At 44.4% G+C, this 19765-nt stretch overlaps 1 protein-coding gene across 7 annotated transcripts in view; it reads right to left on the bottom strand.

The window, feature by feature from the left end:
- Nucleotides 1–2956: 2956 nt before the first annotated feature.
- DCX (doublecortin) overlaps nt 2957–19765 on the bottom strand; it is an 80370-nt gene continuing 63561 nt past the window's right edge. For 4 of the 7 annotated variants that reach the window (XM_085570539.1, XM_085570540.1, XM_021525251.4 and 1 more), the window contains exons 6-7: nt 18326–18420; nt 2957–14559 (exon numbers count right to left, since the gene is read on the bottom strand). In XM_085570539.1, coding sequence (XP_085426665.1) covers nt 14503–14559; nt 18326–18420 — 152 coding nt within the window. In that variant the 3' untranslated portion in view covers nt 2957–14502. Of the gene's footprint in view, nt 14560–18322; nt 18421–19765 lie in introns of all 7 variants that reach the window. The other 3 variants (XM_085570538.1, XM_021525249.4, XM_021525252.4) reach the window with 1 other exon arrangement.

Raw genomic sequence — 19765 nt, 5'->3', positions numbered from 1 at the left:
GCAGTGCATGGGTGGGCGACCTCATTTGAGAACTGATTTCATTATAGATCAACTCTGTTCCTCCCCTCATGGATCTCATAGTTATCTTCCTCCCTGATGAGGAATTCTTAATTAAAGCATGGACAATTTGTGACAGAATGGCATTTTCCAAAGATTTTCTTTCCTGCTTGCACAAATGTGTCACTCTCCAGAGGCCAGGCTAGTCATGTGTTAATTTAAAATGAAGGTTTTATTGCTCCACCTTGCTCTAGGTGCTGCTCACCTTTCTAGGCAGCACTGGAAAAAACACCATTTACAGATTGATGACAGATTTGGCTGCAGGTTATTCCAGCCAGGCTTCTGTCGTGTGCTAATTCAACCTTATGTTGGTATTGGTGCCTTATTTTTCAGCAAAACTGAAGCCATGTCAGAGTGGCATCTTTGTCCCCCTGCTGTCCCCAAGAAGAGTAATTGAGTTCTCCTGTCCCACCAACCCTGGAGGCTGGAGCAGACCCCAGTGGCTCTGGAAGATCTTTCTGCTTCCACTGGTGTTCTCTTCCGTGGGCTGTGGCACTCACAGGGACCCTGCCCTGTCCCCAAAGACAGCAAGGCCACATCAGAGGGTGAGGGAGCTGTGCTGCCTCCAGGGCCCCAGCAGTGTCACACGGGGGGATGATCTCAGGTGGCCTGGTTTAACCCCAACCCCAACCCCACACAGCCACTGGCTCACTGCCTTCCCAGGGCAAGGGAGAGGAAGGGTGACAGTGAGAGAACTCGTGGGTTGAGATAAAGACAGTTCAATGCATCAGAAAGGAAGAAACTAATCATCATTGTGATAATAAAAGAGAATTACAATGTCCAAAGCAAGGGATGCACAATGCAGTTGTCCAGCCCATGGATGGCTTTCCCTCAGTTTATTTGATAAGCATGACTCCAGATGGTCTGGAATATCCTTGGGTCAGCTGGGGTCAGCTGTCCTGACTGTGACCCCTCCCAGCTCCTTGTGCCCCAAATTTCCTCACTGGCAGGGCATGAGAAGCTGAGAAGTCTGAGCACAGACCCTGCTTAGCCATGACTGAAAACAAGTGTGTTATCAACATCATCCTCACACTACTCCAAATACAACACCTGGAGTTGGTGCTACTGGGAAGAAAATTAACTGTCTCCCAGCCAAAACCAGGCCAGGGAATTCTTAGTCATGTCTCTTATGTTCAGAATATATGAATATTAAAAGCTTATGAATAAGCTTTTAAAGATGCAGGTCAGCCTGACGAGGCTGACAAAGCACTGATACAATTAAAGCAGTGCCTCTGGGCTGTTCATCCCACTCGGGTTTTCACAGCTCCCTGGGGAATCTCCCCATGGTTATGGTCACTCCCATCCTTTGGGACACCTCTTCTTTAGAATGTGGACCAGCATTGCGTGGTGCGTTGTCTGGAGCAGAGCACAGAGCCAGCCTGGGGTGACAACCTGAAAAAAGCTTTTAAAATCACAAGATTTGATGGCAGATGGTGAAAGGGAGCAGCAGAGAGCAGGGTCAAACTCCAGATTTGATACCCCAGGCTCAAGAAGCCCAAAATCTGAACACAGATGCTGAGCGTAATTTCCAGGGGTCTAAAATCCTCCTGTGTTGTCTTCACAAACCAGGAAAAGCAGAAGACAGCAGCCAAGGGGTTTTGCACCAGGCCAGAAGTTACTTCAGTCTAAGCAACTGATAGCACACAGGGCTAGCATACTTGGACTGAGACTTTTCAGGGAAACACTTCTGCTGATGAGATGTACCAACATATTCCAGGATCCCTGAAGTGAATTTCTGTCTAGGTCCAGGCTGATGCAGCAGAAAGGCCAAGCTGTGGAAGCTGAATTTTACTCTCACTGACACAACAGTAAATCTGGAGTGATTCCATATGTGCCAGAGGAATTCCTGCTAAGACAGCAGCATCATTTCCAATGGTTTGCAGTGCTGCCTGGCGGTGCCACACTACCAGCATTTAGATTTCCTTTTAACTCTCTCTGGAGTCCCTGGAATAGCTGCGATAGATGCACACAGCAGCTTTTAAATCTGCCATTTTCGGAACATTTTGCATGGGCAGGAGCACTTCCTCCAGGATTTTATTGTCCTGATCCAACACACAGCCCCTGGAAAAGACACCAGGGCTTTGTTGCTGCTCCTCAAGTGCACAGGGACACAAGCAGAGAGTTTTCTAAAGCACTCATTCTGCTTTTCTGATAACATTTCCTTCAGTTTCAGCCCATAAAGGCTGCCCTGAATGTGGTTTTCTCCTGGTTTCATGATGGGAACTGCATTTTTTCCATGTGGCCTTTCCCTGCAAACAGAACTGCACTGTTTGTTCTGCTCTGGCCTGTCCAGGCACAAGTGGGTGCCAGCACTTTGCCAAGAGGGGCGATGGGTTGGTAGCCTAAGCTTTATTGTCATTTCTCAGAGCTCACAGGGAAGAAAGATTTTGTCCTCACTGTGGTTCTGACCGAGATGCTGGGAAAGGAAAACTTGGAGTTTTTTCAGGCCTGTGTGGGAAGGCAGGACAAATATAGTGCAGCTCTCAATCTCACCAAACTTCCCCAAATTCATGTGGGACTGCACAGGCTTTGCCCAGGCTCTGGATGCCAGGGCAGAGTTCAGATGGGGGCGACATTTGCTGCTCTGAATCCACAGTGCTCACACTGGGAAAGAGCTGCCCTGATTTTCCCCTTTTCTCCCAGAGTGGGACCCACAAGGAGCTCATTCCTTTAGGCAAAAGGATCCTGCACAGGTTGGGCTGTTTCAGTCAGGCAGATTTGTATCTTAATTAATTCAGGGGCATCAGATTCCCTCCCCAGCCTATTTCTTTCTTTTTTTTTTTTCTGCATTTATACAAGTGAGGCAGATTTGGGAAAGCTGAGGTATCAAAATGCACGACTCTTCTATAATTCACAAGTCAAAGTCAACACACACTCGACAAATAAAAGCCTCAGAAAGGTTTTTATCGGCCTAAATATTGAAACCAAATTTTATTTTTTGAAAATGACATTACACACATCTTGCAAATGTACATTTAGATGAGAAAACAATGAGTAACAAATATTGAGAGCAAAGCTATAAAGTGGACAGGTTCTCTGCTGCATGGCATTGCATTACAAGAATACTCAGACCCGGGATGGTTATTACAAGTAGTAAAAACAGTTCACAACACCTCACAAAAATGGAATTTTTTCCTAGTCAAATCTTCTGACAAAAGGAAATTCTGTTAAGGGAGAAGAGCCATAGGGAATAGAGGTGTGGATCTAGGTACACTTTGTGATTTTGTGGCACGGCTTTTTGGGGTTTCTTTAAGTCCATTTCTTACAAAATGCGTCTTTGTGAGTGACCCCATCTTTTCCAAGACTTTGCCCATTTTCTGTCCTCCACTGCCAACAGAACCACAGCTAATAAACAAGAAGCCCCTTCTACTCAACTCAGAGCCTGGGAGCGTGGAGAAGGAGTTGTCTACAGACCCCCCAACAACATAATTCCCATCTCCCATCCCCACCCCCTCACTGTGTATCCAGGAAAATCAAAAGTGTGTGCAAACTCTGCAAATCAGGGGTCGTGGGATGAGTCCCGGGGACAGCTCCACCACCACCAGGAGTGGAGGCCACGGCCGACGCCGCTCGTGCCTCTTGCCTCAGCTGCAGTGGCCCAGCAGCTCCTCACCCTCCACCAGAGCCAAACTTCCAAGGGCTGGCCTCGCTCCCCAGCTCGAGCAGAGGCACTGGGGACTGATCTCCACCTGCTGTGTCCTGCAAGCTGGATCTGATCAACGTGCCAAGGCAAGGCACTGCGAGAAATACGTTCCCCGAGAGAACCTGTTGAGAACTGCTTTTCAAACCTGGTCATTTATCATTTTATTTATGCCCAAATTTGTACTTTACAACCACGAGAGAGAGAGAGAGAGAGAGAGAGAGAGAGACAAAGAGTAAGAGAGAGGGAGAGAGAGAGAGAGTCTTTCCAGGAGGAAAGGAAGAGCTAATTAAGAAAAGAGAGGAACAGGACCATGCATTTACTCTCAAGAGCTTGTTCACGAGCAAGCCAACGTTTCTAACACTACAACCACTCATCTACATCTGTTTGCTAAGTAACTGAGTTCTACCTACAACTAGAGAGCAGAAGGGGTCTTTTTATTTTCTTCCCCTTCCCTTTAAAACGTCAATAAAAATGTTTTCTGTACAAGTTGAATGGCACAAAAGGTGGTTAAAATGCTAAATAACTCACCACAAATGGAGAATGCAAAATTAGTTCAAAACATGCATGGACTGTGTACAGGTAAGCAAGGAATCATTGGCATAAAGCTGCAATATATTACAAGATGATACAGTTGAGATCTTTTGGAATAACCTCTGCTTGTTCTGTCCCTTTGAAGAGACCTTCACATAAAAATTCAGCATAAGGGGAATTCAAGGTATGTATCCAAGCAGAAAGTTAACTATGGGCAACGTTATTTGTCTGAAGAGAAAAGCATTTCCCCTCCCCTTCTACACACTTCCCCAAGGTACAAAAGTCAACGTGATCAGCATTGCTGCAGGCTTGCCAAAAAGAAAAGTTAGACAGGTCTGGGGTAGGAGAACAAAAGCACTATTTAAATTAATAGCTCTTTGTACAATGTCATTAATTAAATACCTTACTCTTTAAACAAAAACATCCTGAAGTTTACCAATCCCACCAAAATAACCACAGACCCCTTCCCACCCCTGTGTTCTCCAAGGTTATGTACACAGAGTTTAAAGTATACCAGCTAAACTTTAAACCCAGCTGCCCCTCCAACCCCACCCTCTGAACGACAAGAGAAAATACAAAAATCGTGGCCTCTCAGTTCTGTTATATTATATTGCAGCTTTGTCATTAATGAGGAAATCATAGCAACTCAATGAATGACCTAAGACAGGGATCCACCATCAGGTTCCAGCTCAGCTGCACCTCTCCCTCCTCAGCACTGCTGGGTGCTGCCTCTGCAGCTCTGGGTCCTGAGCAGAGGCAGCTCCTGCTCTCCAGAGCAGTGTCAGGAGCTCAGGCTGAGCCATGGCAGCTCTCACCTCACCTTGGGACAGGATTTGTAACTGAGAAAGCAGACAAAGGCTAGTGACAGCAAGGCCAGCAGGCTGATCCTCCTCTCCTGTGCTTCCAGACTAGATAATGTCACAAAATCTAGAGAATTATGGAGGGGAATGTGTCATTTCAGAGAACAGAAGAGATTGGGCTAGACAGGTTTCCTCTTTCCAAAAGACCCTGGGTGTCTTCTAATTGTTAATCACAGCTGTTCTTGGACTGCCACGGTGCTAAAGCTGCTTGGATCACCCATCATTTAAATAAGAAGCAAACTAACAACAATTTCACATGTCAGAATTCAGCATGTAATTATAACTCACAGGCTTCCTTGTTCTTACATTCAATACTCCTGCTTCACCATATCTAAAAACACCAATTAGCAGTGCAATTAATTCCCTACACGTTCTTCTTTTTAGGCAGATGCATCATTAGCCATCACACTAAATCTGGAAAAAGCTCCTCTGTCTTAAAGAGAAGGAAAGAAAGGGGAAAAAACTGTGTATTCTGCAACCCCCCTGTCACTGTATAGTCAGCATGAGAAGGAAACAGAATATCATAGGATTTCACCTGCCACCTGCTAAGGAAAGTGAATTACAAGTTTATCCATACATGCTCTGCAGTGGTTGGAAGCAGATAAAAGCAGCCATGCTGTAATTAAAAAAAAAAAAAAAAAAAAAAAAAAAAGACAAAATACTCCCCCAGCATAAACCCCAAAACCCAAACAACAAAAATAACCCCCACAAAATGTTTCTCAGGGATTCTCTGAAAGTAATTTGTTAAGAACTGGGCCTGGACCCAAGGTTGGGATTCATTTGGTCCCTTAGTGCCCTTACAGGTATTTCCCAAGTCTGGCCCTGTGCATGGAGTCCCAGAACTCAGGGATTCAGACAGGGTTTGGTTGTGGCTCTCCCTGACCAGGTGCCACCACTGTGTTCCATCCCAACTGCACGTGCCAGGTGAGTCCCTGTGTTCTGCAACAACCCCCTGTGCAAATCTGACTCCAATTTAGCTCCATTTCCTACACATAACTCTTGAAAAGAGAGATGGAAGAACCAGCTTGGATAAAATTCAAAAGCAGCCTTGAGTTTAGATGAGTCACCTAAAATGAACCAGACCTTCCTTTTTTTTTCCGAGACATTTGGCAGTGCTTTTCTCTAAAAACCAAGCCAACCATAAATCTCTATTCTGCTTGGTACTAGCTGGGACTAGAGTAGAAAAATACTGATAGAAATAGAAATGCTACTTCTAGTTCCATAAACCTGCTGGGCTCAGGGCATGTCTATTGGCAGATTGAGTGAGAGTGAAATAAAGTTAACACTTTTTAGAAGCAAAAAATATGGAGGAGGCCCTGATTTGCTGAAGTTCCTTGTTTAATTTTCAATTCTGAAACTTATAAGGTATTTCAGCAAACTATTTCAGCTTTATCAGTAACTATAATTAAACTATACAAAACATCTCCCATCTATAACTTGCTATTTGAGGTCCACACAAGATCACTTTGTAACTGGGGTTAGTGAGGTTTTCTCTGCAAAGGCTGCAGTTGTCATCCAGGAAACTGAATCTGCACTCAAATAATCAGTCACACAAGAATTATCAACAGTAATCAATCTTTGAAATAGGACACCAACCTTGGACCAAATAGATTCATAAATTAATTACAGAGGAGCTTCTGCCTGGTTAAAGCAGCAGAAAATTAGGTATATTGGGTTCCATTTGCATTATACTGAGTGTCTGAGAATTTATGGAAATAAAGGGATGCAATCTTTATGCAACAACAAAAAATAATCTGAGACTGTACAGCAAAAAAAGTGTTTGGACAAATCAGTTATTTAGTGGTTTAGGATTAAATCCACAAACACTATAACCCAACTGAATTTAGGAAAAAGAACTCATGAGAAAACCAGGGCTAAACACAGGTGCCCTTGTTCAGTCCCACTGAGCTCTCACACAGGGGCTGGGCATTTCCTGGGCAAGATCAGCATCACCTCTGTGCCCCCACAGCAAACTCAGGAAGCCTCGAGGAGTTTCTCCTGCCTTTTCACCCTGGTTGCCACTTTCCCAGTTTGCTGAGCCCTGTGGGAGGGGGTGGGAAGTTCTGAGGTGCCCTCATTTTTCCCTTACACTCCCCAGAGTGCCAGCTCTGTCCTGCCCAGGCCCAGCTGTGCTGATCAGCTATTTCTGATCTGACACCGGGGAGTGTAAATAAACCCAACCCACAGCTTGGTGCTGTCCTCCAGCACAGGGCTGGATCTGCCTTCTCCCTCTGAGGGATGGCACATGCTGGCAGGAGAGGTAAACAGCAGCAGGGAAGGAGCTTCACACCAAGTTCTCCTGCCTGCAGCCAGGTTTGGCCTTATTTCTGCCAGGGGGAGAGGGACAGACACTGCTGTGGACAGACACCACCCCTGGCCTGGGTACCTGCAGGGACATGACTCTAACACACAGCCAGGAGCTGCTGCTGCTCTTCTGGCCAAACCAAGCCACAGAGCCTCAGTGAGCCCCAGCCTGCTCCTTTTTTTGTCCCCAGAATGTCTTGGCTTTTGTCTTTCATTATTCCCACACATCAGTGGCACTGGCATGTCCAGTGTTGTGCATCATGCTCTCCCTGCCACTGGATTTTCTCTGAAGCTCCAGCTCATGACTCAGTATCTACCTCCTAACAAACATCCCCCACCATTCCTCTAAGGAACAGGCTCTTCCCTTCATTCCCTGTGTTTTCCATCATGGCATCTTTCCCTGATGATGCTTTCTCTTTTTCAGCTGACAGATTAATTACTGCCAAGAGTTGTTAATTCCCTTTGGGCATCCTCCTTTTTCTTCAGTTTGAATGACAAACTGTCACACCTAGGGAACCTCCAAACTGGTTCCAGAGTCCTGAGTTCAGGGAGATAAATGGCAAGAGTCACAAGAGGTGAGTTCAGGTGCACTAATCAAGGACACTGCTCTCTCCCAAGTAGACATCTGGCCACAAACACTTTCTAAACAAGAAGGTTTTCAACACCTGGCCCACTGTTTTCTTGGTAGTAAGCCACTGAAATAATTAGATTTACTCACAGTTTGTAAACACAAGGCCCATATTTTGATTACTAGCCCCTGATATGTGCACGTACATTTAATTAAAAAAAAGGGGCAGTGAGGCCTGTATTCAAGAAGGAGAGAAATGGGCTGCTGGATGAGGGTATCTCCTTCCTCCCAGGGATGTTGCTGGTTTCCCCATGGTGCTGGTTTTGATGGGGAGCTAAAAATGAGGTGTCTGTCTTTCCCCATGACTGAAATATTGAAGCATTTTTACAGCAGAGTTTTGAGAGAGCCAGAGTTCTGTGAGAGACTTGCCACTTTCCTTCTGTAACGTGTTCAGAGTAGCTGAGCAATGAACACATTTTAAAATCAAGCTCTTTGTATCTGCTTATCTCAAAGCACCCTACAGGTGGAGGGAAGTATTGGGACCAGCCCTCTGTGTACCATGGCACGAGGAGAAGTGATCTGTCCAGAGCTATGCCACACCCCAACACCTCTGAAACCCCAATGGCTCCAAAATCCCACTGCTGAATCCAGTAGGTTTGATTCCCATGTGCTCAGAAGCTCATCTGTTGGCCAAAAAGAGGTGTTGGTGTATTTAACCTTCTCTAAGCAGTGTCCCGAGGGATGGACAGTGGTCTGTGACCCCAAAACTCCACATTTTCCTCTGCAGCTGTAGTACTTACACCAGACCCTGCAGCTGGGATCCTGTCAGAGCAGCTGTGCAATGGCATTACTGGAAAAAGCCTTTCCACCCACCTACTTAAAAACCCTGAAAATCTCCCCTCTCTGTGTTAAAACGTGGGTTTGTCAGCTTGGCCTCAGACCTCCAGTCATCACTGACTAGAGCTGTTCCAGAGGTAACAAAACAAAGCAAAGAGGGGTCTACACATTGCTGCTCCCACCTTTCACTGCAGGCACCAGGAGAAACCAGCTCTCGAGCCAGGAGCAGAGGAGGAGGATGAAGGAATCTGAACAGCACAATCAACAACCACTGCAGCAGAACCCAGCCCTGTTCACCCCACAGTGAGGAGCAGCTGTGAGACACAAGACTCAGCTTTAACATTTCCTGAGATATTGTGGAGAGGCTCAGATTCGTGCAGATGGGACAGAGGCATCAGCCAGAAGAATTCTGTGGTTCTGGAGACAACAATTTTCAGGAGATGGGCTAAATACCTTGAGAATTGAAGTGTGCCCTGTCTCCTTTGGTCAAGGCCATGGAACCTTAGGCCTTGCTGGGCACATGCAGTCCTGCTTCTGAAGCCCAAGGGATGTTAGAAGGCACTTACAGTCTTGACCTTCCTGCTCTCATCACACCAAGGTGGGGTTCAGCTGGATCCCTTCCAGATGTCTTGCGTACAGCACTCCTCCTGACTCTTTAGATACACAGAAAAAAGATCCTCCTCTCATGCCATCCATTTGCTTCTACAAAGAACCTCACCAGTACCAAACACTGTCCCAGCCTGCTTCCATCAGCAACCAGAAAATTGACCTGAAGCCTGAGTCACCACATGGGAAAAGAATGTTCCATCATGGTCGTGATCAGCACCTGGCATGTGGCAAACACACCTCTACAGAGCTTTTCTCTGGTTATGGATTGTCTTAGCTTGAGGAGACACTTTCTAGACTAATTTTATATCTACTTTACTTGGCTATTTTTTATCCCTTTCTCTAAGAATGATTCTGCCTCTACTACAATGGAAGAGAACTCTTGTTTGCTTTGCATGGCTGTGGGGCACCACGGAGGTCAGCGACAAAATCACTCCGGTGCACCCAGCACACTGGGGAAGGCTCAGGCTGCAAAATCCACGCTGGGCCCCTGCAGAGAAGATGTCACTTCCAGGGATGGCTGTCCCTGGAGCAGTGTCTGGGTAGGGATTCAGCCTGGAATCCCAGAGCACTCCCACAGGGTGTGCTGGGAAGCAGCAGGAAGAGCAGCACTGACCCCAAAGGCATTAAAAAGCAAAGACAAGGCATCCTAGAAAATGTCATCCATCTGGGTAAGGAGAAACTAACACTTTAATGCCCTTGGAAATGCCTGGGTGTAACACTGCTTTGCTGTTGGCCACAATTTTTGGTTCTACCTTTTTTCCCCTTCAGAAGTACTGAACAAGCAAATGAGAGAGAAATAGCAGCTCGACCAAGTGTGTCGGTTCTTTGTATGCCTACATGGGTGTTAGCTGAGGATGGGATGTGGAAGTTGTTTTCTAAGCAGGATTCTTCTACTGACTATGGAAATAACACAATTAGGGTTTCTAGCTCCTGAGAAGACAATAAATAATGTGCAGATATTGGAAACACAGACAGTGGTAGGGAAAAGCTGCTTCCAACTCCCACCACAAAGCACAATCCCATTATCAAACTCCTTCCAAATCACTTCAAGATATTTAGCGGGTGGAACAGAACTAGCTCCAAATCATATACCAGATGAGGCTTTAAACCAGAAACTTCAGGATTATAAATGCTTTACATGTGATAAAAATCCCAAGGCTGAAGGTTTTGCTGCATTGCTCTCATCTACAGTCAAGACCATCACCTGAGTGTAAAAATTCTAAACTTTTCTCTCTGTACTGTTCCTTCCTAAGGACTATGACAGGGATCTTACTATGCAAATTTGCTAAATTATTTGGAATAAAGACAGATTTCAAAGAAACTAAGCCCTGCTACTTTAAGAGTTTCTCCAGTTTGTTTTTAAATACTGTATTGTTTTAAAACAATGTAGTCTCGGTGATTCAATTAGTCTCTGAAAGCACTAAAGGCAGCCTCATGAGGCAAATTAGACAGAGTTTTTATAGCAGAATTAATATGGCAAATCCTCATATCATGTAGAGCTTTATGTGCTTGTAAATGTAAAAAAAAAATTTATGAAAGGTGAACTCTGGAGGATATAGTGGAATTACTATCATCTGCTCCAGGATCTCACAGGGTCTGGAATTGCTATAGTAAATTGAAGTAATAACTAATTCACGGCAGTTCAGGAAAGCCTTCTGACCAAACCCAAGCTTAATCTCGTGAAAAGTCAACAGGAGTAAAGCACGTGCTAAAATTTAAGCTTTTAAGTTATTTCCTGAATCAGGGCTGTCCTTCTGTTTAAGTAACAAAGCTCTGATGCCTGTGCACTGTTTCTCTTTGTATTCAAATGTAGATAAGGGATCCTACAAAGCCAAAGATAACTAGTTTTGAATGTATGTAACATTCCACATGCATTTCTGTACAAGAATTCATGCAATATTGGCATTAATACAGACTTCACTCTATGCTATAGCTGAAATGCTCACTGACTTCTACTGCCCAGGCATTTCTACCTAGAAAATTGCTTCTTAAAACTTGGGATTCTGACCTCATACCCTGTTTTCTTTGTGGCTTCTGCTGGTTTGAATGGCTATTTTTCCCACTGAACAATTAACTTTAATTCTTTTAGGCCTTTTCAAGGTCCCCCTAATTCCCTGAAGGAATTGTTGGGCTCAGCCCCACCACAGGATGATCCTCTTGCAAACAAAGCTGCATTCCCAAGGGAGAGCTGGCAGGAGGAGGTTTGAGATGTGCCACCAGGTGCAGCTCAGGAGGAAGAGTTCAGTGATTCCTCAGTGATGCTTCCCCAGGAAAAGCATCTCCAAATAACCAAACATCCAAACAAAGGATCATTCCTCCCTCGGGATCCTGCTTTCTCTTACACAAACTGCACTCACAGACACGGGCTGAGAGCATCTCCCAGATTCCTCTCCTCCCACCAGCAGCTCCAGCAGCTCAGGCTGCAGAGAGCAGCCAGGATTTGGGTTTCCTGGTGGATCTGTGGCGAGTGTCCTGCACTGAGCAGCACGAGAACCTGGGTGGGACTGCGTGGCTGGTCTCCTGTTCATCTGAGGAAAGGTGGCAGGACAGGCTCACCCTGACTGTGACAGGAATGGCCTCTGTCACTGTGTGACAGCAGTTCCGTCCATGGCTATTGCTCAGGGTCCCTGGAGGGGCAGAGACTCAGGGAGGGACTCTGAGATTTCCACCAGCAGAACAGAGAGGGTAAAAGCATGTCAAGTTATCTGTCTCACTACAGCTTTCCCTAAGACAAAAGCTCTGATGAATAATATTGTTATTAGCATAACCAAGGCCTTTGATATCCTTATGCTTAAAAAAGGATTTTCCTCATGACCAGTGTCTACAGTAGCACTCACAGGATTAAACAGCCAAAAAATTAGCACCCATAACCAAATCTGCACCCAGAATATTTCAGCACCTTCTGTTAGAGGATCTGAAAGCACTTGACAAATGTTTACCAACATTTGGCCTCACAACCCCCAGTGAGGTAGAACAGAGCTGTCCCTGCAGGGACAGACAGACAGATTGAGGCACAGGGTTACTCAGAGACCTGCTCCCATTCAGACACGAAATTCAGCAATGCCAAGGGCTTAGAGGTGTGCTGACTGCTGCACCCAACTTTGTCCACAGCACCATCCTTCCCCTCACAAACCCTCAACGAGCCCTTTGCCTGTGAACTAACCCCAGGATTCTATTTACAGTATTTAAAAATGACCATTTAGCAGTTGTGCAGTCAGAGAGTTATTCAATCAAATGAAGCTATCCGTGAGAACAAATGGTTCCTTGTGCAAAACTCTGGGTGTAAATGATCATGCACTAAGACTACTGGGTGCAAATCTGGTGCATGATAACTCTGACCCCTTGACAATTCCCAATCCTGGCCTCTCTCTGATAAATCTCTTTTAAAAAGTTGCATTATAAGTATCATCACATGAGCCTCGAAAGATGCAGCCTGCACAGATTGTTTCATCCCAGCAATGCAAGCAAACAAAATGTGGAGTGGCTTTGGGAACAACCCAGCATTCATGGAGCATCAAACATCACAAGGATAAAATCCATCCTAATCACAAGGGGTTGCAAGGCAACAGGGAGTAGGTGTCTATGTTGGGAAAAGGAAGAAAAAAAGCAAATAGAGCAACAAAGAAAGACTTGATTGCACAGATTTCATTTAGGTAAAGTTCTGCAAGAATCAGTTTCATCAAAGCTTATTCCATGAGGGAGGGAGGCAATGGCAGCTGGCCTAGGACGAAGCTTTGGCGCGGTAAAAACCACCAGCCCTGCGTGAGGAGATGAACTTTGCATTCTTGAGGAGGCATTACTGATTAATAAAAGCAAAAGCTTTCTCTAAATACAGCGAGTTTGTTTTTCTCAGATAGAAGAGTTTCTTAAAATACAGGTTTTTAGAACACCACAAAACTTCATTTGTTATATAAGTAGAGAATCTGGCCATAGTTAGGAATACTGAAGTGTAAAAAAACCAAATACGTAGTCTTAAACATTACAAAAACTATCAAAACATTCAATATTTTGAATTGACCATTTTTCCCCCCCACATGTGTCTGTTTTGGCAGTGATGACAAGATTTCTAAACTGAGTTGCTGTTATTGTTCTGCAGTTGTGGTTGGTTTTTTTTGTACTTTTTTTTTTTCTGAACGTGTTTTTTAAACAAAAGAAAATTACCAGCTTTTATAAAAAAGAAGGAGCTTGAATCCTTACTCCCAAAACACAGATACAAGGTTTTCCTTTATAAAAAGTGTATTGATTTTTTTTGCTATAAAAAGTGACCTATAGGGTGTCAAACCTGAAAACAAATTCTCACAGTGTTTTCAGTGTTGGCTGTTCACAAGGCATTACTGTTACAAACAGAGATAGAGAGATACCATAGGGGAGGTATAAATATTTGTTACCAGCTAGCAGCATGGCATGTGGAAGGTGTTCTACTCCAGATAACTCAGCTGATTTATGGTTTTTTTTTTGCTTAATTATTAAAAAAAAACAAACCCAAACAATATTTGAATAATTTGAATAATTGTACTAACCTTACTTAGCATCTGACACAATCATTCCTAATCTCATCCAAGTATCTGCTGGGATATTAAATATCAAACTAGAAATTCCCTTCCTGCCTTCCACAATAAAATTCTTTAGATTGCAGGTGCCAAAACTGGGGCTGTGAATGAGGAGCAGGTGAGCTGGCAGAGGCTGGCAGTTTGCCCAGGTGGAGAACATCATCTGCCCTGCTCCAGCTTGCAAACTGCTCAGCAAGGGGTTCACTTGCACACCTCCAGGGGAACTACTTTACTAACACCAGGAAAACCACATGGTTGCAGCAGCAGAAGAACAATAGAAGAAAATGGGAAATGCACAGAGTCGTTGGCACATCGGCCCCAAACTTCTCACAATGCCCATTTTGCACCCCTGTGACTTAGAAGAATGGTATCCCTCTATCTCTATAGACTGACAGGTGTTGGTTTGTGGCACAGAGAGGAGAAATCACAGAACAAAAATGACATTTAACCGTGTGTCCTTTGACTTGAAAGCACCAGTCAGCAATCTGCATGTTGTGGCAGAGGAGCTTTGCTGTATCCCAAACGCAGGGTGGACATCCCGCTCTACATGGAGTCTCCCAGGGAGTCCGAGTCATCCAAAGACAGAGGCAGGTACAAGTCCTGTAGGGAGAAAGGAGAAAATGTGAACCCTCACCATCAGCTCCCACCCTTGGCCACGCAAAGGGAAGCAGCCGAGTGGCTCTGGGCAGCCCAGAGGCTAAAATTCACATTGCAGAGGGTGGGATGTGCTGGTGGCTGGGCTAGGCTCACCAGATCCAGGGAGTTCCAGGTTGAAATCAAGGCAGGCTCCTTGCCCAGAGGAGCAAGAGCATCTCTGTTCCTGCTGACTGTTCAGGGATAAGTTTCAGAAGTGTTTTTTGATTGTTTTGGATCAATGTGTCTGTGGCAAGCACATTTCTCTCCCTCTCAGAATTCTTCATAGAGGTGCACAGAGAGAAATGAAAGAGAAAACAATTTCTATTTCTGATCCTTGTTTTTCCTGTGTGGAATGTGTTTGGAGAATTGTTTACCTGGGCTGATGGCTTGGTTGGATTCTGGTGAGGATTGTTTGAGCCTGATGGCCAATCCAATCCAATCCAATCCAATCCAATCCAATCCAATCCAATCCAATCCAATCCAATCCAATCCAACCCAACCCAACCCAATCCAATCCAATCCAATCCAATCCAATCCAATCCAATCCAATCCAATCCAATCCAATCCAATCCAATCCAACCCAACCCAACCCAATCCAATCCAATCCAATCCAATCCAACCCACTGGGGGCCGGGCTCTCAGAGAGGGTCACGAGTTGTGTGAGAGTCAGAGAAAGCAGTATGTAGTTTGAGTATCCTCCTTTTATATAGCATATTGATTTATTTTAGCATAGTTATAATAAAGAAATAATTCAGCCTTCTGAATTGAGTCAGACATCCTCATTTCTTCCCATTGCGTTCACCTACATTTACAATAAGTGTCCATTCCAGCAAGTGCATCTCTGTTCCTGCTGACTGTTCAGGGATAAGTTTCAGAAGTGTTTTTTGATTGTTTTGGATCAATGTGTCCATTCCAGCAAAAAGCATCTCTGTTCCTGCTGACTGTTCAGGGATAATTTTATTGTTCTGGATCAATCTGGCCATTCCAGCACGTGCATGAAAGAGCAGCACTGTGCCTTAAACACATCTCTTTAAACCTGAGTCCAAAATAAAGAGTCTTACCTTGGTTTGTCAGCTGCCCTCAGGACAAATATCCAGGAAAATCACATGTTCCATGGTGTATTCTTTATTTTAAGTAACTTCTAATCAGTTGGAAAGGTTAAGAAAATAATCCCAAGTTTATAATTTGTATCAAATGCTTAATGTGAAGCTTTTCTAATGTCCCTTTCTGGGCTAACCATTTTATTTCACTTGTTTAAAGTCCAGTGTGGGACAAGGTGCAGGAACCAGCTCAAGAGCTAAAGCTCTCCTGGGACCTTTTTGAACTCTGACCCACACACAGGTAATAACTGTGAGCAAAATTAAGAAAAACCCAAATATTCAGGAAGGAAATTCACAGAAATCTTGATATAAGAAGTGGTAAAATAGGATTTTGTGGTGAACTCAACCTAAGCATTTATCACTTGAGCTTTAAGGGGAGAAAAGAAAAGCGATTTCATCATGAGCAGGAAACTGGTACTGGGAGAAAAGAGAATGATGCATGAATATTCTGGTAACCTAAAATGCTGCATTTGTGTTTGCTGATTGGCTTAATTTAGTGGAGAAAATCATAGCTGGGCTGGCTTTGCCCTCAGGAATCACCATCTATTACAAATGGTCTCAGGGCTGCACTGGAAAGGTGATGAATCAGCCAGCTGCAAACATACATAAAACATTAAAAAGGTGATTTTACTTCTCTTGACCGAGAAACAAATCCTCCCCTCAAAGTTCTCAGTGAGGTGGAAAGTTTAGAAAATATTTTGTGTCCCTGATGCTGAAGCAAAGGATGCAGTTTGCAGCATCACTTCTGCTCAACTGATGAACTGAGACCATGGGCCAGATTCTGTCCTCAATTATAAATTAATAATAAACCTGGACACATTGTGTTAAATTTGGTGTGCTTTCTTAAACTTAGACTGAGCAGTTGAAAACAGAGTGAGGTCCCAAGGAAAACAGTTTTCATTTGGATTCAGCGATGCCTTTGTTAAACAGAATTAGTTCAACTCCTGCAACGTGGCCCACAGTGGGTTCTACATTGACTGAAAAACCACCAGAATTTTTAAATTACTCTTCAAAAACTTGGAGTCAATGCTTTCAAAGTCAGGCTGAGAGGTACATTCTGTTTACTAAGGAGAAACCCCCCGACTTCCTCTCATACCTACATTTGTGTCCAAGCTCCAGTTCCCCTATCAAGTGAAAACTGTTGGAAGCAGCATTGTGGCTATCCCAGAAATGGAAATGGAAGTCAGAACTCAGCACAGAGTGGCCCTGAATAACAGGAACTGAAAAAGCTGTGACAGCTGCTGTACCTTTTAAATAAATCAATACATGAATTATCCATGAGCCAGCACAGGTTTCCTGATCTCTGCCAGGATGCTGTGCTACCTGTTGGCCTGTTCCACAACACAATTACCACACCAGCTGCAAGAATCACCTGCTTCCTGTAAAACAGAGCAAGGCCTTAAATAATTCAAGAAATTAAATTCTTCAGGAGCATCATTAAAGTGATGTCTCAGAGCTGCAGTAACATTTGTGTTGCTTCTAGTCTTTGATGGGCCTGATTTGGCAAGACTGGAGGCTTTTCAGGCCAGGAGAGTTGACATGAAACCACATCCATCAATGATTTTTTTCAAACAGTGATACAAGCTCATGGGTAAGTTGTCTCCTGTGATCCCTTTGTATGTCTCCAGCACACACTAACAACTCCAGGTGAGGAGTCAGGCCAGTGCTTCACTCACCACCTTGCCCAAAAGGACAACTTTTATAGGTAAAGGGCCAAAATCCCCTGTTTGAATGTTGGAACTCAAAATGTCCCTCAGACATTTTTGGAGGTTCCGGGCCCCAGTCAGAAGCATTTGAGACCCTGGCAGGCAGCTGGAAACAGCTGTGATTTTGGGTTTGAGCCATGGAATGATTTACCAACCTTGCAGGAAGAACAAGAAGTCACAAAAGTTTAGATATTAGAGTAGAAGTAGTCACAAAGTAGAGGGAAGAATTTTTGAGTGCTGTACAGGGGAGTTTTGGTTTTGTACATGGGGGTCAGAGGTTTTAAGATGGAGGGATCTGGGCCTGCCCTGTCCTCCCTCTTCCTTCTTCCTTCCCTCCATGTTCTTGGTGATGTTGGCACTCCCAGATTGGTTTAGAGCAGAAAATCCCCATTTAATATTGGTAATAGGTATTGGGGGAAAACTGTAACCATGTAACACGTAATGTACCATATAAAAGATAGAAAATCACCATTTAATATGGGTAATAGGCATTGGGAAAAACTGTACCCATGTAACACATAATGTACCATATAAAAGACAGCAGCAGCCCTGGGTGGGAGAGAAGAAGCAGTCGGGGTCAGAGAGGATGTCAGGGTGTGTGTGTGCCTCTGCCTGAGCTGTGAGCAAACCACAGCAGCCCCAGGAGAAAATCTTTTAGATAACTTGCAATAAACTGCCTTGAGACTGAACAACAGAGACTGCTGAGCCTTTCTTTGGAAGCTCGGGTTGGAGGAGAGACTTTTCCAGCACACAGAGCCACCCTGACCCAGGGTGAGCTCCGGCATTTGAACATCAGGAGTTGTTGTTACTCTGCCAGAGGATATGGCCATGACTTCAGTGTCACGCAGACCTGAGGGGCTGGGGCAGAAGGAGCTGTAGTAAGGTATAAGAAGGAGCTGTAGTAAGGTATAAGAAACGTAATACCTTGTGCTTCCGGAGGCTCCCGGGGCTGGTGGGCGTGGAGATCGGGGACTGCTTGGATTTGGGAGTGGACAGCTGGCTGCTGGAGGTCCCGTTGGCTGGCAGAAAACAAGATACAAGCTGCAAATCAGGCAAGCAACGGGAAGATTTTTCTCCTTTGAGGAGATGGAAGGTCTCCAAACATTTAACACCATGGTTTATTCATATTAGGCAGGAGGAAATAAAACAAGTGAACAGCATAGCTATAAACATAAGGATTTCAGCTGCTCAGGGTGGCTGCAAAATACAGTGAGATACAAAACAAATTCAGGGAGCAATATTTCACACAACAAATATTCACCAAGTCGATCCAAGGCATATATCACCAGACAAACAGAAAGACAATTTCTGTGTTCTTAAACTGTTTAGGGGCATGACTGGAAACCAGAGGCTGAAGATATCCTGAATCCTACCCAAGCAATGTCAGATGTCGATTATACACATTAAAAATTAGACAAACAGCATCCTGGAATGCCCTGGCTGTAGTTTGCTGTGGGTGGGATTAAGTGACCAAAGAGCCTTATGGAATTGTGGTTTCAACTGTAACAGCTGAATCTACAAATCAGTAACTTAGAATTCATCAAGTACTTGAGTGTCTGGAGGAGACTGAAGAAGTGTATAAAGTATCATAAAGTTTGAATGCTGTATTTGTAAGAGTAAAACCAGCACAGCTCTTGCTTTAATGCCTGAGAAAGCCTCACTCCTCTTCTCTGTTGCCTCCTTGTGAGGAGCAGGGGCAGCTCAGGTTTGCAGCAAAGGCAGAGGTCAAACAGGAGTGAACAGAAACGTGCTCAAAGCCCCGGGACAAAGCTGCCAGCACCTTGAGGCAACAAATTCATGGTGATGTGGCTCCTCTGCCTTCACATCCATCATTTCCATGCACTAACCCCTCTGTTGGAAGAGGAGGTCATTCATCACACACAGCTTTTCTCCTATTACAAATGCACCTAACTGAGGAAATGGTTCTTTTTTAAAGGTGGTAAAAATAATGATTTATAGATAATTGGGGAACAGAGTGACACTTCAGCTCCCTATCTCATTCAATCCATTCTTTATTGATAGCGGGGGAAAACTTGCTCTGGAAAGGCAGGAGCTGTTTCCTGCTGGCCCCTGCACTGGGCTGTGCCAATCTACAAAATGAGCTGCCTTCCACGCTGGTGGGAAAAAAAGGAGGATTCTCTAACTATATGCCAAATAATGAAGGCAATTCAGTAAAAAATAACTTGGATCTCTTTTATGTTTTATTTCACTGAGTGATTTCGTGTTTCCTATTAAAGAAAATGTGGGGAACAAGAGGACTGATAGAATCTCCATTAGCCAGAATCCATTTCCAATTTCTAAAATTACTCTTTATTTACCTCTAGTTGTCACCGATCTTTCCTAAGCTGAAGAATGCCCCCTAAC

The sequence above is a fragment of the Lonchura striata genome, chromosome 4A, assembly GCF_050655825.1.
Source record: "Lonchura striata isolate lonStrDom1 chromosome 4A, ASM5065582v1, whole genome shotgun sequence".
Lineage (NCBI taxonomy): Eukaryota > Metazoa > Chordata > Aves > Passeriformes > Estrildidae > Lonchura > Lonchura striata.
This window is presented reverse-complemented; position numbering and strand designations above follow the sequence as displayed.